The sequence below is a fragment of the Panthera uncia genome, chromosome D4, assembly GCF_023721935.1.
Source record: "Panthera uncia isolate 11264 chromosome D4, Puncia_PCG_1.0, whole genome shotgun sequence".
NCBI lineage: Eukaryota > Metazoa > Chordata > Mammalia > Carnivora > Felidae > Panthera > Panthera uncia.
In genome coordinates, this window is record NC_064807.1 from 78,128,476 (window position 1) to 78,152,598 (window position 24,123).

General features: G+C 43.5%; 1 protein-coding gene across 6 annotated transcripts in view; it reads left to right on the plus strand.

Annotated features, from left to right (window-relative positions):
* CNTRL (centriolin) overlaps window positions 1-24,123 on the plus strand; it is an 83,753-nt gene that overhangs the window by 45,143 nt on the left and 14,487 nt on the right. For all 6 annotated transcript variants that reach the window (XM_049628041.1, XM_049628037.1, XM_049628056.1 and 3 more), the window contains 17 exons: window positions 178-312; window positions 3,882-4,027; window positions 4,680-4,887; window positions 5,372-5,551; window positions 8,183-8,362; window positions 9,110-9,226; window positions 9,492-9,636; window positions 10,347-10,495; window positions 12,165-12,354; window positions 13,398-13,711; window positions 15,212-15,417; window positions 17,635-17,827; window positions 20,282-20,412; window positions 20,553-20,693; window positions 20,795-20,921; window positions 21,967-22,131; window positions 22,892-23,051. In XM_049628041.1, coding sequence (XP_049483998.1) covers window positions 178-312; window positions 3,882-4,027; window positions 4,680-4,887; window positions 5,372-5,551; window positions 8,183-8,362; window positions 9,110-9,226; window positions 9,492-9,636; window positions 10,347-10,495; window positions 12,165-12,354; window positions 13,398-13,711; window positions 15,212-15,417; window positions 17,635-17,827; window positions 20,282-20,412; window positions 20,553-20,693; window positions 20,795-20,921; window positions 21,967-22,131; window positions 22,892-23,051 — 2,887 coding nt within the window. The remainder of the gene's footprint in view (window positions 1-177; window positions 313-3,881; window positions 4,028-4,679; window positions 4,888-5,371; window positions 5,552-8,182; window positions 8,363-9,109; window positions 9,227-9,491; window positions 9,637-10,346; window positions 10,496-12,164; window positions 12,355-13,397; window positions 13,712-15,211; window positions 15,418-17,634; window positions 17,828-20,281; window positions 20,413-20,552; window positions 20,694-20,794; window positions 20,922-21,966; window positions 22,132-22,891; window positions 23,052-24,123) is intronic.

A 24,123-nucleotide genomic window follows, 5' to 3' on the forward strand; every position in this document is an offset into this window, starting at 1 on the left:
ATGTGAAAAAGATGAACTTGGGCTTTGAAATCTGAGCGTACAGACATAAAATGGAGTTACTATGAAACCATAGCTAGCAAGGAATTGTGCGTGTATGTAAATTTATTTATGGCTTTTTAGATTGAAAAAGCTGTCGCTGTTTTATGTTTTCATACCGTTTGCTTCCCACGGCAATAGTTAGAACAGTCGGCCCTTCAAGCAGAACTTGAGAAGGAAAAGCAAGCCCTCAGGAATGCCCTCAGAAAAGCCCAGCTCTCCGAAGGAAAGGACCAAGAGAACAGCGAGCTCCGCACGCAACTTAAACAGCTGCAGGTAGAGACGCGTTGGTCCAGGGTGCATTCTCACGTAGGACACCCTAAGGTGTTGCTGCCTGTAGTCAGACCCTTAACAGCCTGTGCCAACACGTTGTAGGCTACTTGAATTATTAGAAGAGAAGAACTCTGGGTGGGACGGTACCAGAGCCTCTGTCCTCCTGTGAGCCCGTCGTTGTAAAATTATGAACATGCGCATCTTTTGTGTTGTGGTGGTGATGTGAAGAGACGGGGGCAGTGTCAGGAGTAAAGAGCCAGCGCTGTGGAAACTCACGGGTGACAGCCATACCTTGCGTTTCTCTGAGAAGCAGATTTGTCACCAGCCGGAGCTAAAAGGATCAGATTGGTGCATTCTTCTTCCCCTGAAATATCTTTGTGATTATCCAGGAATTTAGCTAGAGTGGGCCGCAGAACTTCTTAACTGTAAACAGTGTTCACAGTCGCCTTCTCAGAAAGGGTTCTACTAAAAATGCAGTCATTTTACATCTGTGGGGGTTTGCCTTGGCGGAATGTCTTTACTGCTACTGTCACAGTAATCTGCCCGACAAACTGCCAGAGAAGCAGGTGGACAGGATTTTCCAGACAATTAAACTCTCCGAGAGAGCACAGATGTCTGAGTGAGCAAGTACCTGGATCAACACTCAGGTCTCCAAATCCGTGAGGCCAAGGGCCACTTGGCTGACTGACAGGGCAGGTGTCATACTTCACCAGAAATAAAGGCGCAGAGTTGCCAAGGTCTTAAGGAAGGCTTCCAGGCAGGGGGGTTTGTGACAAATAAGCCTAAACAGCTCACCCACATTCTCTCCCTTCTTTCAAGGCCTTGGATATTTTTTCCTTAAAGTTTAGGGAAATGTAACCTAGAATTTAATTTTTACCTCTCTCAGTTTAATTTCTGAAACAAGTATCAGAAAAGATATGCGCGTTTTCCATTCTCGTTTGAGTTGTGTGTGTGTTGGCTGCTCAATAGATTATCTTTTTATATTTACCATGGAAATTTTTGAATCACAAAAATAAAATAGCCTTATGTCCTTTTGTTTACCCTGCTGAAACAGTTCCCGGCATTCTGCCATTCTTGTTTTAGTTAGTCCCCTTTTATATTTTTTGGCTGGAACACTTCAAAAGAAAATCTCGTACATCTTTATTTCACCCACATACTTCAGCATACGTCGCTTCAAGGGACTAAAATGTGTTCTTCGGGGGCCTTCTCCTCCAAGGTAGAAACCGAAGTCAGCTTTCCAGAACACTAGCCCATGCTGTGACACTACCTTAGTTAAAACTAGGTCCTTGGCCTACTAACCTCTTGATAACAGAGTTCAAGTTAAACTCACTCTGCGTTTGTCTTTGTCAGACAATCATTTAGTTGCGAACCAGAACCTACTAACACTAGAAAGGAGACAGAGCTGCTCTATCAGTCAGTCTTTCAGGAACTACATGGCTCTCTCATTCTCCTCTGTCTCTGTGGGTATTGTATTTGGCCCAGCATTGACTCCAGCCCTAAGCTGACATACCTTTACAAGGCCAGCTTTTACAGACTTGACCATGTACTGGATCTTAGTTCAAATTTTGGAGAGAGTGAGAACTTGTTTCCTGGCTAGTCTGTGGATTGTTTGGCCTTTGGTTTGATCACCTGTGCCCAGGATTAGACAGTAGTAGAAATACGGGCACCTCAGGGCAATGTTCAGGACAGTTTACAGATAACAGACTCCAGATGGGACAGGCAGTTAACATGTTCATTGCAATTCTGAATTCTCCATTTTAGTTAAGAGTGTTTCACTGAGTTTGAAGTAAATCACTTCAGGACAATACAATCAATGTCTTAGGATGTAGAACAATTTTTCTTTACAATTAAGGGTGATTTTTAACAGTTTTCTTTTACTTTCTTTCACTCAGTTTGTCACCAGACTGAGCTAACAGGGTCAGATTGGTGCATTCTTCTTCCCCTGAAATATCTTTGTAATTATCCAGGAATTTAACGAGAGTGGGTTGCACTCTAGTGCAACCCCTTTCAAGGGGCATTGTATGAATTTAATTCTTGGATCTACGTATGTTTGTTTGTTAATAGTGAAAATATGCTGGCATGTAACAGATACTCCCACAGAGAATTATATAAGCTATTAGAGAAGCTTTAGTATTAGAGGTTTCAGTTTTTAGTTGCTTGGCAGAGAATTATGGGAAAGTTGTTGGTTTTGTTTTTTGTTTTTTGTTTTTTTTGGTTTTGTTTTTTAACTTTGAATTGTGGACATTTCAAACACATACAAAAGTAGAATACTAAAATGACTCCTCATATACATATTACCCATCTTCAACAGTTAGCAACCCATGGCCAGTGTTACTCCATCCATAATGCCTGCCTACCTCAACCCTCCCACTTGTTCACACACTGAATTATTTTGAAGTAAATCTGAAAATCTTACTTTATCTGTAAGAGCCTTAAAAGGCTTTTAAAAAGCTTTTAAAAGGCTCTGTAAGAGCCTTAAAAAAGAAAAAAAAACATAAACAGATACCTCTTTATATCTTAAAATTATAAGAATTCCCTAACATCAAATTTTAAGATTATCTGTTTTTACAAGTGTTTGTTGGAACCAGGATCCAAATAAAGTGCACACATGGCATTTGGTTGACTTGGTTCTTAAGTCTCTTGTAGTCTATAGATGTCCTCCTCCTTTCCCCCTTTATGTTTTAAAGAAAACCAGGGGCACCTGGGTGGCTTAGTCGGTTAAGCGTCCAACTTTGGCTCAGGTCATGATCTCACAGTCTGTGGCTTCAAGCCCTGTGTCGGGCCCTGTGCTGACAACTCAGAGCCTGGAGCCTGCTTCAGATTCTGTGTCTCCCTCTCTCTCTGCCCCTTCCCTGCTCATGCTCTCAATCTCTCTCTCTCTCTCTCTCTCTCTCTCTCTCTCTCTCTCTCTCTTTCTCTCAAAGATAAATAAAGATTTAAAAAAATTTAAAAATAAATAAAGAAAACCAGGTCTTTGTCCCTTGGAGTTTCGCATCCTAGATTTTGCTGGTAGCATCTTTTATGGTATTGATTAACATGTTCTTTTTTTTTTTTAATTTTTTTTTTAACGTTTATTTATTTTTGAGACAGAGACAGAGCATGAACGGGGGAGGGTCACAGAGAGAGGGAGACACAGAATCTGAAACAGGCTCCAGACTCTGAGCTGTCAGCACAGAGCCTGACGTGGGGCTTGAACTCACGGACTGCGAGATCATGACCTGAGCCGAAGTCGGCCACTTAACCGACTGAGCCACCCAGGCGCCCTGATTAACATGTTCTTAAACAGAGGCTTATTTAGATTCATCTTAGTTACTTCTCAGCAAGAACATAGGTACTTGTTTTCGTATCACATCAGGAAACATCCTAATGCCTGGTTCTGTCTTTTGTGACTTTAGGTTGATCAGTAGATTCAGATACTGTCAGCCCAAGTAGAAAGCGTTTTTAAAAAAAATTGGTAAAGGGGGTTGAATAAAACTATCATATGACAAGTAATACAGGCCGTGTATGCGGATGTGCATGTATTTTAATTTCTTTTGGTAACTTTTACCACCCCATTATACCACCATCCATAGGATGACAATGACCTGTTAAAACAGCAACTTAAAGATTTCCAGAATCACCTTAACCATGTGGTTGATGGTTTGATTCGTCCAGAAGACGTGGCAGCTCGTGTGGATGAGCTAAGGAAAAAACTGAAGTCAGGAGCCGGGGAAATGAGGTAATGGAAAATTGGGATGGGACCTCCTGGTGTTAAGATTGCCAAGTTATGAATGTGAGGTTCATATGGACTCACCTTCCTAAGTTACGCTAATGGCTGATTTCTTTTGTAAGGTTTCCCAAGTCATATTTCCATGATTGAGACACTAGATTGCTTCATTCAAATTGCCTGTCACTGATTTTTGTACATTTTAAATCTTTCATACTTTTAGGTATTCTTTAATTTAAATTAAATCATTTAAATTAATTTATTAATTTAATTACTTTAATTAATTTAATTAAAACAGAAGTTTTAAGAGTAACTCTTGGAAGTTCATTGCATGTGGTCAGGAAGTAAAGCCACATTATGCATTTGAAATAGAAAATCAATTTCAGAAGAAAGCCAAGGTGCATTTAAATATATGAAGGGGACATTTATTCTTTGAGCAAACATTGTTAGCCTGCTAGGAGCCTGTGTTTTCGGAGTGACGGCAGTCATTGGCTAAAACATTGATTCGCACTTAGGAGATGCTCAGTTGCTCTGTGTGCTGATTCCCGTCACTGTTCCACGCAGCTCCTTTTAGTCCCGCACTGATGTTACCAACACAGTTTGCATCCAGTGTCTGGCATGAGAAAGAAGAGTTCACATACCGTCTTTTTTCCCCCCTTACCAGAATCCATACTCCTTCAGATGTCTTAGGGAAAAGTCTTGCTGATTTGCAGAAACAGTTCAGTGAAATCCTTGCACGCTCCCAGTGGGAAAGACAGGAAGCACAAGTGAGAGAGAGAAAACTCCAGGAAGAAATGGCTCTGCAACAAGAGAAACTGGTGAATGGACAAGAGGAGTTCAGGCATGCCTGTGAGAGAGCCCTGGAAGCGAGAGTAAGAAAGGGGCCTGAGGCAGCTGGAGGGAAGCGTTTGGCCAATACTCCTGTTTTTCAACAAATTACAGTGCTTCCTTCCTCGCGTAAATACAGTATAATTACTGTTATTTTCACTCTTAACCAGTCGGACGGCGTGCGACTAAAATTCAGCCCTGAATATGGTTACTGATATCAGTCAGGCTTCTTTGTGGCTGTGTTTTCCTTGTTCTGGAAGCAAGTGAGAAATGTTTCTGAACCTGTGGGTAAACAATACCATATTGCTAGGGTGCAGTATGATGCCAGAATCTGATTTTTCTGGATGTAATTATTTTAATGATGAGGCAAACATTAAAATGGATCCTAGAGAACATTCAAGATAAAACCGCCCCCTGTAACTCATTAGTACAAAATGTCATTATGCTCTTTAGTAAAATGAAATGTAGCTCTCTAAGAAGTTTATATTCTGCTTAAAAAATCATCTTCAAAACTTGATTTTCTCACAGATTAGTTTCGATAAGAGGCAGCACGAAGCGAGAATCCAACAGTTGGAGAATGAAATTCACTATTTGCAAGAAAATCTAAAAAGTATGGAGGAAATCCAAGGCCTTACAGATCTCCAACTTCAGGAAGCTGATGAAGAGAAGGAGAGAATTCTGGCCCAACTCCAGGAGTTAGAGAAAAAGGTGGGGAAGACTAGGGGAGTGTGCCATCTGTGTCCCTGTGCCTGGACCCTGCCCCTGGGGAGCAGGCCCACGGTTGCCTCTGGCAGCATTGCTGGCTCAGGGGAACTGGACCCAGGGGAACCCGGGATGCACTGTGGTTGAATCAAGGGCCCGAGACACGGTGGTGCCATGGTAGATGAAAACGAGAGAGCTGGCATGCGAGGAGTGACTTCAGACTCTTGAGTGCCGTTGGCAGGAGTTTGCCTCCTCAGAAATCCTGTGCACAGTTGGACACATCCACGGGAAATTACTTTTTAACTCCTTATCTTCCTAATCCTGCGGCCTGTCTTTGAGCTTCTCCATCCCCCCTCGGCCATCTCCTCCCGTGGTCACATCGTCGACCTTGTCCAGTTGAGAAATTGTGCCCACCCCTTCTGCAGTCCCGAACCACAGCACCCCGCTCTGTCTCTCTCACTGCGCCCCCACACTGACGATTTCTCAGCCTCCCTCACAGTTCCAGGGCATCAGCCCCACCTTTTCTGTCTGTTAGGCTTTCCTGGCCGTATACCTTGTCATCCAATTTAAATTCCATGGTCCACCACTATAGCCGTTTTTGCAAAAGTCCTCAAATCCCTCGTCATTTTCCGTCTCACTTAACCTGACAAAACTGTAGCCAAAAGCTTTCTTTAGGCGGGTGCCCATGCTAAGCATTCCTGCAGAAAAACAGCAGCCACCAGGCGTAGTGGTATCACTGTCATCTCTTGGTCATCAGCCTCAAATGGGCAGCGTTCCCCTTCTCTCTGGGAAGTTCACTGTCCTACGCCTCACCGTTTCCTACCTTGTCACTCCCCACACCTCCCTTCTCCCTTCTCCCAGCTTCAATGACGTGCTTCGTACTTCACTGAGAACCCTTCAGTTCCCAAGTCCTGTTCAGTCCACCCCCAAAATACATGTGGAATATGGGTCCCTTTTTTCTTCTCGGATGCCACCACCCCATCCAGCCATTACTTCTCGTCTGGACAGCTGGTGCGGCCACCTGACAGTTCTCCCACTCCCACTGATGACCCTGCTCCACAGAGCAGCCAACATGCTCTTTAAAAACATAAATTAAGGGGCACCTGGGTGTCTCAGTCAGTTGAGACAGTGTGGAGCCTGCTTGGGAGTCTCTCTCTTTCTGCCCCTAACCCCCTCCCCCAAATAAATAAACTTTAAAACACTAACATGAATTGGCTCTTGTCAGCCCCCCTCATTTCTGCTTTCTTCAGCAACTTCTGTTGTTGTTATAAAAAAAAGACCCAAATTCTTAAGCCTATAAGGCCCAGCATGCTTTGCCTCTCCTTAGCTCCCTCTTATTCTTATTATCACCATGCTCCTTCTTTCAGTTCCTCAAAAATACTAAGTTCTCCTGACCTTCCCGCATGCCATTCCTTCTCCTGGACCACACTCTTCCACCCTCCTTTCTGACTGCTCCCTCCCTACCAATCTAGGTCTCTCCCACAGTCTCTCAAATAGTACTTCGTTCTGTCCCTTGATAGCACTGACCACCATTTTGGGTTATATGTTTTTCTGAGTATTTGTTTAATATCCATCTCTCATAAGCTCTTTGAGGCAAGTCTGTTTTATTTATCGCTGTATGCCCAGTGCCTGACCCAGTGATCCCAAGGGACTGGTCTATCACTTGGTGATGGCGCCAGGAAATGTTTTTCCAATGAATGAGTGAATCTATGATCACTGAGGTCCTTTTATAACTTTTTTTTTTATGTTTATTTATTTTTTAATTTTAATGTTTTTATTTGTTTTTGAAGGAGAGAGAGACAGAGCATGAGCGGGGGAGGAGCAGAGAGAGGGGGAGACACAGAATTCGAAGCAGGCTCCAGGCTCCCAGCTGTCAGCACAGAGCCCAATGCGGAGCTCGAACTCAAACTATGAGATCATGACCTGACCCGAAGTCAGATGCTCAACCAACTGAGCCACCCAGGAGCCCCTTTAATGTTTACTTTTGAGAGAGAGAGAGAGAGAGAGACCGACCGACCGTGAGTAGGTGAAGGGTAGAGAGAGAGAGGGAGACACAGAATCTGAAGCAGGCTCCAGGCTCTGAGCTGTCTGCACAGTGTCCAACGCAAGGCTCAAACCCATGAACTGTGAGATCATGACCTGACCCAAAATTGGGCACTCAGCAGACTGAGCCACCCAGGCGACCCTATGATCACTGAGGTTCTTGACTAAGAAGACTGATTTCCTTCTAAGTTTACCATACAGTTTTGAGTTGGTTTTATTTATTCATTCACTCAGTGAATATGGAACACCTACTTTGTACCGTGTATTATTTTTTTTAAGTTTGTTTACTTTTGAGAGATCATAAGCCAGGGAGAGGCAGAGAGAGGGAGAAAGAGAACCCCAAGCAGGCTCCATGCCACCAGTGCGGAACCCAATGCCAGGCTCGATCCTACGAACTGTGAGATCAGACCTGAGCCAAAATCAAGAGTCAGACGCTCAACTGACTGAGCCACCCAGGCACCCCTGTACCATGTATTATTATTCTAGGCACAGACCATGCAGCGGTGAATGGAGTCCCTGCCCTCATGGAGCTTATGTCTTAATTCATCGTTACCAAATGACTCATCTGTTTGTTTAATGTTTCTTTCACTTTAGAAGAAACTTGAAGATGCCCAATCTCAGGAGCAGCTTCTCGGCTTAGACAGAGAATTAAAGAAACTAAAGAAAGCCGTGGCCGCCTCTGATAAGCTGGCCACAGCTGAGCTCACCATTGCCAAAGACCAGCTCAGATCCCTTCATGGAACTGTTATGAAAATTAACCAAGAGCGAGCAGAGGTGAGTCCACACGTGCAGAACAAGTTTCCACGGTGCTGCTGCTGTCCCCAAACCATAGCTGCTTGTATCACTGCTCTTACAGGCTTTGGCTGATTTATAAACCACCGTAAAGTTGTCTGTTCCCCTTCAGACTGAAGATTGTATTTCTCCAGTCACAGCCCTGCCATGGGTCCCTCTACTGAGCCCTGACGAGAGCCATCAAATGAAACACACCATCCCCACCTCAAGGTGTAGAGCTCCGCTTAGGGAGGTAGCTGTCCATACACACCTGAACTAAGGTTTTAAAGGCTTGCCACAGAATCTTTCTGAACCCCAGACTTTTCATCTTGTGCAGTCAGATCATATGTGACCTACAGGACTGTTTTGCCTCCTGACTGAGATGGTATCTGTTAACAGTTTTAAAGGGTACAAATGCTCATGAGATTAGGGCAGTAGATTGTAGAGAAAATGTAATGATGAGAGTCCAGAGAGACCTCAGTCGTGGAAGGCTGTAGAACAGTGAAGAAAAAGCTAGCCCTTGCTCTTTCAGATGCAGCCCCCTGCTCACGTGGCCCCCATAGAGGGGCGGAGCAGGCTGCCAAGTGATGGGAATAGCACAGGATGAGGTGGGACCAGGCGCCATGCACGCATAGGGTGGCCAGGCAGGCAGTCGGACGAAAACAGAGGAGTCCGTCTGAGGGGCAGAAAGAAATGAAGACGACAACACGTGATGGCAGTGCTGCCTTTCTCATACCTCTGCCCCAGCAGGAGTTGCAGGAGACGGAGAAGTTCAGCAGACAGGCAGCGCAGGCGGCCAAGGATCTGACCCGAGCAGAAGCTGAGATTGAACTCCTGCAGAACCTTCTCAGAGATAAAGAGGAGCAGGTCAGTGCTGGTACCCTGACACCTTCCCCTTATTGGTCCTATGTCAGCTCCCGAGAGACAGAATTATTGGAAATATAGTCGGTAGTTCATCAGCACTTTGTCCTCTACCACGTGTCAGGCAGAGTGCAATTTAAATACAAGGAGTAATGTGTTTTCCTCATTAGTAAAGTGTAGGTAAAAGTTCTGGATTTACTAAATCAAATTGCAGGGTGCATGTGGGAAAGAATATTCGTTGGCAATTTTGTGTATGTGATTTTTTAAATAGTTTCGACTTGAGATGGAGAAAGTAGATGTGGGCCCTGGAGTAGCAAACTCACACGTGCTGGAGATGGAGAAACTAAATGAGACGATGGAGAGGCAAAGGACAGAGATCGCAAGGCTGCGGAATTTACTAGACCTCACCGGGGCTGGTAAAGCATTGGGCTTTGATTTTTTTCGTTGTTTTGGGTTTTTTTTGTTAAAAACATTTATTTTTGAAAGAGTGTGAGCAGGGGAGGGGAAGGGTGAGGGGGACAGAAGATCCCAAGCAGGCTCTGCACTAACAGCAGAGATCCCGATGTGGGGCTCAAGCTCACGAACTGAACTGTGAGATCGTGACCTGAGCCAAAGTCGGACACTTAGCCGACTGAGCCACCCAAGGGCCCCTAGGCTTTGACTTTGGTAGTGGTTTTATAGTTCTAATGTCAGATCATCTTTAAAAAAAATCATCTTGTTTGTTTTTCACCTTAGCAATTTATTTAGCTCTGATAGATCAATTCCATGCTCGATTTCCAGAGCTGTGATAATTAGCTTAATGAATAAAAGCAAAGAATTTAAACATTTTACGTAAGTGAGGTATTAAGAAACTTGATTACAATGAGACAAGAAATTTTGAATTTTCAAAGGAAATAATGTTTACAAATCTGTTTGTTTTCTTTCTCTGCCTCCCTTTATAAATGAACAACAGAAGGGTACGTCTATCCTCTTTAAGTGTTAGCAAAAACTTATTACCATGGGAGAGGCTGAAAAGTCAACTTTGAGGAGCCAAAGTCATTAGCTGTCATGGAATCACTTGTGTAGGTTGAGAGGAGGGAAGTACATGATTTCATGCCCAACTTCACAGAATGGCTTTCCTTGGCAGGTAACAAAGGAAGCTTTGAAAATGTTTTGGAAGAAATTGCTGAACTTCGACGTGAAGTTTCTCATCAGAATGATTACATCAGCAGCATGGCAGATCCTTTCAGAAGACGAGGCTACTGGTACTTTATGCCACCACCATCATCATCAAAAGTAGGAAGTCTGTGATGCTGGGAATGTGTACTGAATTTTCTTGAAGGAAGTGTGACCATGTTCTCTTCCCCTAGTTTGTGAGCAGATGTCAAGAATAATATGTCTAGACCAAGCCATGCATTGAGGTTCTTAAGTGTGTTTGATATGTGAGATGAAAATAGGACCTTCTCAAGGAATATTGCCATTGCCCATTGATGCTCCGGTGGTATGTTGTGGGTCCCTGATAGCAGATCCTGCAAGGGGATAAGGTGACTTGAGCCCAGAGAGCCTGTTGGAAATGGGTATAGAACGATGCAGAGGCTGATAGAGAACTGGGCACCTGGATTTTATTTGATTTTAACCAGCATTTCATTCTGTATTTGCTGAAATCTAGGTCAGGTACTAGGTGGGGCGGGCACCATGAGGAATGGTCAAGCCCTTGCTCTCAAAGGCTCATGCACTGGTGGGGAGACAGGGATACCAGGGGAGTTACAAACAGGGGCATGCATGTGACAACAGATTTGACCTGTGTGCTCTATTACAGAGAAGTGTTAGGGATTCCTCTCATTGGGGAAGTTCAGGAAGGAAGGCTTCACACAAAGTCATGAAGTCAGCACTTAGCTGTCAAGGGATGGGCTTTTAGGAGGGAAGAGACGTGTGGAAGGGGAGAGTTGGTTTAGCTATGGTGAGTGGTCTTGTGGGGCTGGAGGATTGGCTGGCAATGGTGAAAGGTGAGTCTGGAAAAGTAGTTTGGGCTCATGTTTTTTGCATAGGGGCTCAAAATGTCTCGCACTGACTTGTGGAGGCCTCAGGGATTTAGGACATGTATAATATAATCAGAGCTGTAGTTTAAGGACAATAACTGGGCTGAGTGTGGAGGCCTGATTTGCGGTGGGTAAACTCGGGGAGGAGGGAGCAGGGTGCTGTTTGAACTCATTCCATGAGGGACAGAAGCCAGGGCTAGAGCAGTAGAGCTGGAGGAGAAGAGGTGTCACTGAGAGGGTGTTCAGGAAACAAATTGGTCAGGGGGTTAATGGGTCTTGAACGTGGGACGTGAGGAGAGAACGGTAAGCAGCCTGCATCCAGAGCAGAGGGACTGGGTGACATCCTGCTACGATCAGCTGACAGGCAACCGTCAAGGAGAAGTAAGTGGCTATGACAAGTTAGGATCCAGCGCTGTGTAGAGTCAACCAGAGTCTACATCTAAACATGCTTGACAACCAGGGCTGGAGGTGGAAGCTGTGTAGATATTCCACATTGTAACATTGTAAGGCCAAGCTGGGCAAGGGTTCGAAAGGTAGACCTATTTATGACTGGGAAGGAGGGAGAGTTAGGAGAGTAGAGCTTTTCAATCATGCCAGGCTCCCAGGATAGTAAGAGATTGATCTCCCAGATGGCCTTGAAAATTCACTTGTTTCCTTTGCCTTCATCCGTGGGCCATCAAGGACAAGGCAAAAGAGGAGAAACCACCAGGAAAGAGGAGTACTGGAGAAGAGAGGCTGACACTCAGGCAGTTTACCCGACTGTGTAATCATGTCTCACTTCTCTGTGAAAAATGAGAATTGTGATCTGTGGAAAGAAACCAGTTCATTCTCAACTTTGCCACATCTCAACTTTGTTCTAGACTTTGGCATTTCTCCAACTCAGCCTTTTCATTTCTAATAGTGGGCTTTGCTGTCATTTATTTCAGGTTTCCAGCTATAGTTCCCAGGCCACCAAAGACTCTGGTGTAGGCCTAAAGTACACAGCCTCAACTCCTGTTAGAAAACCATGTCGCGGATGGCAGGATGGAAAGGAGGAGAGTGGGCCTCCACCTGTCTCAGGATACTGGGTTTATTCTCCCATCAGGAGTGGGTTACATAAATCGTTTTCAAATAGAGGTAAGTTAAATCACAGAAGAGAAGTTGCATTTCTTTTATTGGTTTCCTGAAATCCATAAGACTGAGTCCAGGCTCCTTAGCTTGGTCTGCAAGGCCCTCTGCTGTGATCTTGGCCAGTGACCTCCTGTCTCACCTCCCATCACTGTTCTGCACATCAGTCCTACCCAGTTGCCTAAGATAGTCACAGCATGCCATGTTCCTCCAGCCTCCATGCTTTAATCCCTCTCTTTAGGATGTCCTTCTCCTTCCTCTTCCAAACCTACTGCTGCTCGACTTTCAGCAAGACTCAGGCCCTCAAACACCACTCCTTTAGGGAGCCTTCCTCCATCTTGCCTTACCCAGGCACACTGAGCAGCTTTTTCACCTGTGCTCCTGGAGCATGGCAGGTGCGTACATCCTTGTATCATGACACTGATTAGCTTGACTAAAATGAAATGTTCTAGGTCCATCTTCAAAAGCTCCAGGAGGAAGAGTCAATCAGACTTGGGGTAAATCCTCGCTCTTTGACCAAGCAGCTGTGTGATCCTAGGCAAATTTTCTAGCTGCTCTTAGACTATGAAGCCATAAAATGGGAATGTCCCCTTCTGAGAATTTCTTTATTCAAGAGCTACTTATTGAGTGCCTGCTGTGTGCTAGGTTGTCTGTCATCCGTGATAGACAAACCTAGACCTGCTTGTAGGGGAGGCGAGTAAGGAAGCTAGCACCTTGGAGAGTGCTGTGCATCATGGCACCCATAGACACTGCGAGCCTTGGTGTCTCAGCACACATCTCCGCTTCTCTATCTTTATGCAGCCTGAGGCAGACACCCAAATGGTTGCCGAATAAATGAATGAATAAAGACAGAAAAAAGCAACTCAACACATAGGCATAAGAAACACTCAAGTATCAGCCTCTGAAAATAATACGAATCCCTATTTTGACCTTTTCGCAGAATTTTACTCCCAGTTCTTGGGGATCTTGTCCTAAATGCTCCTGTTCTCTACTAAACTTGTTTACCCAATAAACCATGTGGGTAAAATACTCTTCCGTTTATTTCTGTCAAGATGCAGACAGTGGAGGAGATAGTCAGGAAGAGAGTGAGCTCGATGACCACGAGGAACGCCCATTCGTGCCTCCTTCTGGATACATGATGTACACTGTGTTTCCCGATGGTTCTCCTGTTCCCCAGGGCATGGCCCTGTACGCACCACCTCCTCCCCTGCCCAACAACAGCCAGCCTCTCAGCCCTGGCACTGTTGTTTATGGCCCACCTCCTGCTGGAGCCCCCATGGTGTATGGGCCTCCGCCCCCCAACTTCTCTGTCCCCCTCATCCCTGTGGGGGTGCTGCATTGCAACGTCCCGGAACACCATAACTTGGTAAGTGGAGAGACATGAGACCCCCGTCTACCCCGCTACCATGGGAGACTGAATAAGGTTGTGTATGTGATGATTTGACCTACTTAGGAAGGGATTATGTCCCAAAGTATGTTCGTAAAGTTGATGTTTAGAATGGAGCAAGCGTTCTCTTACTAAAATATCCTTCTGGAGGGGAGTTACGGCACCAGGCCAGACCACAAGCTTGGTTTAACCACTTTATAGCAAAAATACTTTCAGTCCAGAAATTAACCATTTTTGGAGAGCTTATTGTATATTTTTCTATTGACAAGTATGATACTAATGTGTACATACAGGAGTGTTCACCTAGTGGGGCCTGTACTTGTACACGCATGTGTATGTGTGTGTGCACGCATACACATGGATGTGCTTTGTGTATTCACACGTAGGAGCAGTATATAGCAAGGTTGTGATGGGGATTATCTCTGGGTGGTAAGATTCATGATTATTCTTTTTTTCTTTTCATAATTCTTATTGTGCACACATTTCATATTCTCTTTTTCCCACTTAACATTACAAACATTTCCCTGTGGTTTTACAGATGGTTTTAAGCAGTATTTTAATGATTGCATAACATTTCTCTATTTGTAGGCAGTGTAGTTGACTCAACTGTGTAAATTTTTAGTGTATTTCATATTCTTTTCTAAGGCTACATTTCAAGAGATGATTACTTCCTGATCACCAGTTTATTTTGTAAACTTATGGTTCTAAAGAATTAAAATGCATGACAAACTCCTCCTTCAAACTCAAGATGCCTAGAGCTCTTTCTGTTTTCCTTTTCCTCCCAGCAGGTTAAGAGGAAGACAAGGACTAGGACCCCTGAGTGCCGGGCAGTAGGTCAGACTAGTTGCAGAGGGCCTGTGTGTGCTCACGTGGTTGGAACGATAGTCCCTCCCGTTGCCCTGCAGTGTCTCAGCGCATGTGTGTTTACGGCAGCGCCGTCAGCTCGGCCTGTCATCACCTCTCGGGCTGGTTCCTTTACCCACCAGCCGTCCCCAGCTGTTCTGTAGTTTCTCACATGCCCTCTTATACCTCCGTGCATTAGCACGTGTTATTTCTTCAGGTTAGGTCTTCCCCGTTTCACTTATTCTTCAAAACCCAGGCAAAACCCCTCTCCCTCTGGGCAGGCTTCCAGGCAACTCCCCTCCCTGTGCCCAGAGAGAGACCCCTGTGTCCGTCTCTTCTGCTACTTGCTGAACTCTGGAGGCAGAGATTATCCATAAGGGGTGCTTGGTGAATGTGTATCAACCATAGTTGGACTGATGGAAAAATTAAAAGCTCTGTTAGTTCATCAGTTTCATCTGTGGCATGTGAAAAAATTGGCCTGACTCGATTTTTCGTTTTCATACTGAAGTCTAGAAGCTACCATCATTTTCACGTCATAGATAGCACTTTAAGCACAGTCGATTGCAGCTTTTGGCAGGAAAGAAGAGAAACATCAAGTGATGTTTCTCAGGATTGCATTTTTTTTTCTTTGTTCAGGAGAATGAAGTTTCTAGATTAGAAGACATCATGCAGCATTTAAAATCAGAGAAACAGGAGCAGTGCACGAGAGCATCCACGCGGCAGTCGGTGAAAGAATTGGAAGAGCTGCATCGAAATATTGACGGTCTCTTGCAAGAGAAGAAAGACTTAGAGCACGAAGTAGAAGAATTACATGATACCATCCAGAAACATAAACAGCGAAAGTAACTATGATTTTATAGTTCTGATAAACATGACATTGGCTTATTAAGGTAACCTGAATCGGTGTGGTCCAGTTGAACTTTCTGTGACCTTGGCAATGCTGTCGATCCATGCCATCCGAAACAGTAATCACCGGCCACGTGTGCCGACTGAGCACTTGAAGTGTGGCTAATGGAACTGAGGAATAGAGTTTAATTTAAAGTTGTAGCCACAGGTGACTCCCAAGCTGCACAGGGCAAGTCCAAGTTCTCTTGGCCCGTAATCCAGATGAGCCCTTCTTGTGGCCCCTCTTGGAGAATGGCATAACCCTCCGCCCTCCCCAGTTACTCTGGCTAAAAACAAGCCGGGCGTGTGCAGCTCCGCTTTCCTCGATTTCCCAAACCTCCGGTTGGTCTCCGGGTCCTACAACTGTACACAAAGAGCTGTCAAACTGGTCCCCTTCTTTCATCTCCACCACCCTGGCCTTTCATCATCTCCACCCAGGTCGTAGTAATAGCTTCTACTTTGGCCTCCCGTGTCTAGGCTCTGTCTCCATTCTACCCTGAACGTGGCTACAGATCCGAGCTAGCCACTCTCCCAGGTGACTCAGTCCCGTCAGAATGCACACCACCCTCTGGATCTGAACCTGCCTGCCTGTCTTATCCTTCTCTCCTACACGCAGTGTTTGTTCAGGCCCTACCTACTTTTCTGTGGTTTCCCCCAACACCACATTCTCCCCTGCCTCTCCACCTTTGCACATACTGTCCTTGCCTAAAATAGTTTCCCTGCCCCCTGCCTAACTCCACCCTGTCTGTCCAGATAAAGGTCAGAGATCCCCTTTTACACAAAGCCTTCCTCGCCTCTGGCTCCCACAGTTCGGGTTGGCAACCTTGGGTAGAGTACTGTTCACACCGTGTTGTAAGGAGCCCAGGAGGGCGGTGGCTGGGCCTCTTTGTGCCCCAGCATCTGGCATAGGGTCCGTTAATGAAGGCAGTATCTGCTGAGAGGGCCAGGTGGGTAGAAGCCCATCTTGTGCAGTGGTTCAGGAGTTATGACGGTCCCCAGCTTTTGTCGTGTCAGCCAGACTGGCCCAGGCACCAGGGTTGCGGGGAGATCGGTGGAGATCCCAGGGGTGAGTGAGCTATGGTCTCTGCCTTCTAGGAGCACACCTGTGACTGGCCGGTAGACCTGGCAGGGAAAAGCCAAGGTCACACTGAGAGAAGATGGGGAATAAATGTGTGAGCGTTTTGGGGCACCTCGGTGGCTCAGTCGGTTGGGCGTCCGACTTGGCTCGGGTCATGATCTCGCAGTTCATGAGTTTGAGCCCCGTGTCGGGCTCTGTGCTGACAGCTCGGAGCCTGGAGCCAGCTTCAGATTCTATGTCTCCCTCTCCCTCTCTGCTCCTCCCCCACTCACGCTTTGTCTCTCTCTCTCAAAAATAAATAAAGCTTAAAAAGAAATTTAAAAAAATGTGTAAGCGTTTCAAGGATGGTTGCTTCTCTTACTTTTGTAGGCATATGGTGGGGAGAGGTTAAAGTGAGATTTTTTTGAGGGAGGATGGTAGGGCAGTGGGGTAACCACTTCTTTTCCTAGTTATAAAAGTAAAATAAATGCTTACTTTAAGGAATTTGGATAACACGAAAATATCCAAAGAAAGGATATGTTTGCCTTCACTTAAAGAGAAACAATGTGTTAAATGTTGATGAATTTATTTTCATGTTTTCCTGTCATAGTTTCATCTTGAAAGAATTTTGACATGTTAGCCTTGAGTTAGTGACTTCTGTGTCTTGCTTTCTGATTTGTGAAATATCGTTACTATCATTGTATCATTGAACAGCAAATCACAAAATTAGGAAGTCTTTGGGATGGTTGGTGAGCTGCGACTAGAAAGATAGATTTAGGGGAATGGATGATTATTATGGTGGTGGTTGGCTTTCTTTTTATACCATAGGAGAATAGAAATGTCAACATTGTCTTGACCCAAGTGCTGACAAAAAAAATAATCAAAAAAGATAAAACAGCTGCATCGTACTTTGTATGCATTGTGCACTTACTGTCAGCAGTGTACCATGTTGAATAAAAGGGTAAACCTAGGCCTTGAACATGGTCAAATGTAAATGTCTCTTCCGGCCCTTCTCATAGGAGAGTAGAAAATCATCGTACATCTTTTTATCAGACTACAAGTGTCTGTATTGTCTACATTTAAAGACTCTTAATATGTTTGTATACGATTTTTTTAGAGACTTCCTTGATGGAAATGTCGAGAGTCTTAGGAACGAACTAGAAATAGAGAAGTCACTCAAACACCATGAAGATATCGTGGATGAAATTGAGTGCATCGAGAAGACCCTTATGAAACGTCGAGCAGAACTCAGGGAGGCTGACCGGCTGCTGGCGGAGGCCGAAAGTGAACTTTCACGCACGAAGGAGAAAGTATGTTCTGCTGTGGTTTGGGGTGAGGCAGCTCACTGCCCGCAGCATGAAGGACTAGAAAGAAATCGTGATAAGAACATGGTCGCCCAAGGCGGACAGTTGGGTTCCAGGCTGCACGCTGCTAGTTAAGGAGCTGTGAGAATTCGGGCAAGCCACCTGACTCCCCAGCTTTGCTCCCCTCACCTATCAGTTCAGGCAAAGAATACTTAGGCTGTTCAAGAAGACTTAAAAGCTGCCGAAATCATTCCGTTCCTGACACAACCTACTTCCTAATCCTGTGTGTGTCTTTCAATTATTTGGGCTCTGATATCTCTCTATATTAAATAATAGGTCAATGCTAGATTCATCTAAAAGCAACAGTGGATCTCAGAAGACTTCTTCCTGGTATTACTTCGTTCTCCAAGTTGATGATAGAAAATCAAGCATTTTTTGGTCTGAGGTAGTGTTCTTGTGACTACAATACAGAAAGAAATGGAGGAGGAAAAGGAGCCCCTACTCTATTGGGCCCCTACTCTGACCACACATTGGCTATTTTATAAATACTGCTTCATTAACCTGTCCTGGCAACCCTGTAAGATGGTGGTTAGCCCAGTTCACTGGTGGAGCTCAGAGAAGCTGGTAGCTGGCCCAGGGCCACACAGCTAAAGTTCTGCCTCACCAAGAGAGCTTTTTTTTTTAATGTTTTATTTATTTTTGAGAGACAGAGACAGAGCATGAGCAGGGGGAGGGACAGAGAGAGAGAGGGAGAGAGAGAGATACAGAATCCGAAGCAGGTTCCAGGCTCTGAGTTGTCAGCACAGAGCCGGACCCAGGGCTCAAACCCACGAACCATGAGATCATAACCTGAGCTGAAGTTGGTCGCTTAACCAACTGTGCCACCCAGGCACCCCACCCAAGAGCTTTCTTAGTTTGAGGAGAATTCCAGGGTAAAAAAGTCCCATACCCACAAGGAGCATCTCAGAAACTATTTTTATGTTATTTCAACATGGATGGATTTAAATGAATAGAAATCTGTAACCCAGGAACTGAAACAAAGGATTTATTAAAGATATTCTGTGAGTGATGGTTTTAATAAGAATGGAAAAACATCCTGGTGTCTTTTCAGATGATCAAACTGATCATGTTCCTTCTGTCACATGTTAGACGATTGTGAGATAACATAGGCGTGAGCAGGACTAGAGAAAACTTTATCACTGGTATATAAAAGAATATTGATACCAGTAGTAGGCAGAAATAGTAAGTGAACTGAGGCTAGTAAGCTCTTCCCCTTTTGCCCTCCCAAAATGATTCAGGGAGGCAGCTTGCTAAGGAGGAAGAGCGAGGGAGAAGGTGGTGCATTTTGTGAGAAAGATGCCAGACATGTTAAAACCTAACATAGAAAGAGATAGAAAACTACTTAGAAATGTGACTTTCTGAAGCACGTAGTGCGTTTTGTCCAGTGCTTTGCTGATGAAACTGACAGAAACCAGGGATCTGGAATGGAAGGAAGTGTGGTGAGCTATCTAGCTGTTTGGGAGCTCGCCAGCCTTCTTGCATCCACACGGGAGATGTACTGGACTAGTTTAACAAGCCTGGGACTTTGGTGCAGCTGCACAGCTTGAGTATTTGGCCCGAAGGGGAGTCACTGTTCAACGAAGTGCAAAAAAGCAAGCACTATTTTTGGACCTTTGGTGGCATTGTCTTAAACCTCTTATTTTAGACAGAAAAAGGAAACCAAGTTGATTAAAAAAAAAAAAAAAAATGTGTTTTCAAAAAAAAAAAAAAAAAAAGTAATCTCTTTTTGCCAAATCCTGTACAGGAGGAGTTTTAAGTACTTCGACAAAAGTACTTAATGTTTGTGTTTCTCAGACATTATTAATTCATCTTTAAATGAAGGAGGTTTTATTTAACACGATCGGATCTAGAGTACAGTAATAATCTCTGTGAAGGAGGGACTGTTGGTAAAATCAGCTTGTTGTCACTTAATTGTGGAGATATTTTTAATTGAATAAGATAGCATAAAATAGTATACAGATTATTTTTAAGTAAAAGATCATTCACAGTGTCACCACCCTCAAGTGACTTTTTCTTTTTGCAGAGCCTTTCTGTCTTTGCAGACACAGATCTAATTGCACATAGTTGCCCTTAGAGTGCCATTTTAAATTTGTTTTTTTCAGCCAACATAATACCATTAACATTCTTCCATGTTGCTATATTGTCATCTTAAAGGCTACACAGTACTCCATTGTGTTGATGCTTTATCACTTAATCTATCACTTGTCAAGTTGTATTTCAATACACAATGAGCATTTTTATGTAGTCATTTTTTTACTCCTGAATTCTCTTCTGAGAGTTGGAGAGTCAAAGTGAATGCACATTTTTCTCAGTCTTTCTGTATGGCCTTGTCGTTTTTTCCTAAGAGGTGCAAAAAGAGTGTGGTAACTGAATCGCTTCTAATGACAGTGTCTTTTTTAGACAAAAGATGCCGTTGAGAAGTTCGCTGATGCCAAGAGAAACCTATTGCAAATCGAAAAAGATGCTGAGGAGTTAGAAAGGAGAGCCCAGGAAACTGCTGTTAACCTTGTCAAAGCTGACCAACAGCTCAGGTAGGTGGAGTCCCTCTTGGCTATTGATGTATTCAGGGAGATCAATGACAAGTTCGGGGGTAAGGGAGTAGTAATCGCCTTAAGATAAATAATGCAGGCTAAGTCTAAGGGGCCTTGGAGAGTAAAGCAGTGTGTTGTAGATTACTCGAGGCTGACACAAAGGGTTTGGAGCAGCACAAAATGGAGCAAGAAGAAACTTTGAAAGAAATAAACAAAGTTGTTGCAGCAAAAGACTCCGACTTCCAGTGCCTGAACAAGAAGAAGGAAGTACTGACCGGAGAGTAAGTACAGCCTCTGGGGGGCCCAAGGGGCTTGTGCTGGAAGACCGCTCTTGGGGTTCAGCCTTCCTACAGATCTGCTCCAGTGCTGCTGGTGTTTGCAGGCTGCAGAAATTGCAGAAGGACATCGAGGCCGCACAACACAATGAGGATCACCACCTGCACGTCCTGAAAGAGTCAGAGACCCTCCTGCAGGCCAAGAAAGCTGAGCTGGAAAAGCTGAAAAGCCAGGTATGGCAACCGATGCCTTGGAAAAGCAGTTCATGCTGCTTTGAAACCTGCGTTTCTGTTACGATTATAAAAAGTAATACATGTTTGATTGTAGAAAAGACTGGAAAATACAAAATAAGATATAAAGCATAAATGAGGCTCTGTATCCTAGTGATTAAGAGTAGAGTCCAACCCAAATTTGAATCGCAACTCAGTAGAATAAATAGAATATATTACTGAGTAAAAGAAGTGGGTCTAAAAATGGGATACACCCCTCAGTTGGCTGAGTGTCCGACTTTGGCTCAGGTCATGATCTTGCGGTTTGTGAGTTCCAGCCCCACGTCGGGCTCTGTGCTGACAGCGTGGAGCCTAGAGCCTGCTTCGGGTTCTGTGTCTTCCTCTCTCTCTGCCCCTCCCCTGCTCACGCTCTGTATCTCTCTCATAAATCTAAATAAACACTAAAAAAAAAAAAAAAAAAAAAAAGTAAGAGTTTTTTAATAAAAAAAACCCAAACAGGATGCACCCTAAGATCATTTATGCTAAATGTGTTTATGAACACTCATGCTTATATTTTTGGTCTGTATCAAAGTACAAAAGCAGTCATCTGATAAGGGGAGATAAATATTATCTATTTTCTTCCTTTTGCACATCTGCATTTTCTGTTTTTTATATAAAATATGTACTATTCTTAAAGTTGACATTTTTAAATTTACAAAATGAATAAATTTAAAAAATCCCTGCCTGACTTCCATTGCCAAGGTAATGGAATAAGGTATATAGACACACAAGTATTTTGAAAACCATAACCTGAGGGATATCCCTTATTATCATCTTGTTGTTTTTGCTATGATTTGATGGATATGCTTTTATGTATGTGAACTCAAGATCTTTATTAGGCATTTGATGCCTGTACCCCCAGCCTGGCCCTCCTGACTCTTGCAGCTGGGATAATTACAATTAGGCTAGCCCCTGATTTCCCCACTACCGTTAGCTGGACTGAATATTCTCCATCACAGCAAGCACGAAGGTTGTCAAGCTTTGCATTCTTCCCTTTTCTTGAACGCAGGTATCCGATCAGCAGCAAGAACTGGCCGTCTTGGACAGGGAGTTAGGGCATAAAAAGGAAGAGCTGCGTCTACTCCAGGGAAGCATGGTCCAGGCCAAAGCTGACCTCCAGGAGGCGCTGAGACTGGGAGAAACCGAAGTAACTGAGAAGTGCAATCATATTAGGGTGTGTTCTTTACTAGTTTTCTTAAGAATCCAAGGGTGATGTTCTAGGTTTATCTTAACATATTTTAATTAGTTTTCTCTCCAAATGCAGCTCTAAATTCCTGAATCGTGAATCCTCTGTAACATCAGTTTGATGTACTGTTCTGTATCCAGGCTGTGGCTGCATGGGTAGCTCTCCCGTAGTATTTTCTGGACATACCCAAGGTTCTCGGCCTCTGTGCCTTTCTCATACCATTTCTTCTCCAGGAATTTCCTTTTTGGGAATGTCCAGATCCTAGCCATTTTTCCTGGTTCAGCTTCATGCCACCAAGTTGACTTTCCTGACTTCTCCTTTACCTTGGAAGGAATTTCTCTCTTCTGAGTTTGGAGGCACTCTGCAGGTTTCCTAGGGCATCAGAGCCTTTCATGACCATGTTTATGCTCCTTGCTGATTTCCCCCAAGGTGCTCAGCCTCTTGAGGGCAGGAGATGTATCAGAGTCAGCCTTTTCTTTCTATAACACATTGCCTTGCACATAGTAAGTACTGTTTATGCATTTTAAATGAAGACGATATGTGACTTCCTTACTTCCGTTATACAGAAATATGTTAGTGGGAAATAAAATACAGTGCTGTTCTTGACATAAAAGGCAAAATTGAACTTGTTTCCAAATTGGAGTTTTTGTGAAATGAGATAGTTAATAACAAAACTGTTCTCAGTATAATTTCCATTCATAATTTTGTGGAGGGGAGTTGACTTTTTTTTTTTTTTTTTTTGGCACAGGAAGTAAAATCTCTTCTGGAAGAACTGAGTTTTCAGAAAGGAGAACTCAATGTCCAGATTAGTGAAAAAAAAACTCAACTTGCACTCATAAAGCAGGAAATTGAAAAAGAGGAAGAAAATCTTCAGGTAGTTTTAGGGCAGATGTCTAAACATAAAACTGGTAAGTTTAAAGGAAAACAATCATATAAAGTCAGAGTTTGGAAAAGTGTTTTTTCCAGATCACAGGAAAAATATGAATAGTGAAATAAACTTCTTTTAAAGATATGAAGGAAAGCAGTATGATAAAAGGAATACAATATTTTTTGTCATTCAAATTGATAAAGTCTATTTAAAAGCTAAATAGTCCTGATCATTGCTGACCAGAGCGTGGAGAAGGAAGAGCACTTATAGGCTGTTGATAGAAAAATAAATTGGACCAACCCCCCAGTGTTTCAGGACTGAACATTCATACCTGTTAAACCATTTAGCTCAGTTCTAGTTTCTGAGAGAGGGCAAGCATTCATGCACGTTGCAGCAATATTGGATTTATTTATTTATTTATGTAGTGAGTAAGTATTTCCTTGCTTCACAAATTAAGCTGGCTGAGTTGACTACTTACAGCAAAATTTATAATGACAAAATTTGGAACCATGACCAATTTAAGAGCTATGTTTCAAACATTGAAGGGCATGCAAAAATGCCGATGGGAAGACTGAAAAAATAGATAAAAACTGAATATAGAGTGGAGTCCCAAGTTATTTTGAAAATCTGTGTGGTACGTGTGCGTGCGTGTGTGCACGCTCCTGGAAGGAAATGCGTCAGGATGCTGTCGTCGTAGTGATCATATTTGGATAGTGGGATAATGATGGGTTTTCTTTTTTTTTTTTCTTTTTACTCTTTTCTTGAAATTTTCTATGGTGACCAAATATTTTTTTTAATCAGAAAAAAGTTAATACTTAAAAATCTATATTTTAAAATATAAAAAATTATTATCTGAATCTCAACTTACATATTTTGAAGTTTTTCCTATTTTTTTTTTTAAATTCATTTAGATGGAGCACTTGCTCGTAGAACTAGATCTTTGTTATGTTTTGGGGTTAAAATTTTTAAACAAAATTTAACAAATTAATGTTTAACAAGACTTTAAAGAATTGTTTTAAGTTAAAATACAGTTAGCTCCAGTAATTCACACAACAGATATGTTTTGATGACCTATTGTTTCTTGTATCCATAGCACTATTTTCTGTTTCAGT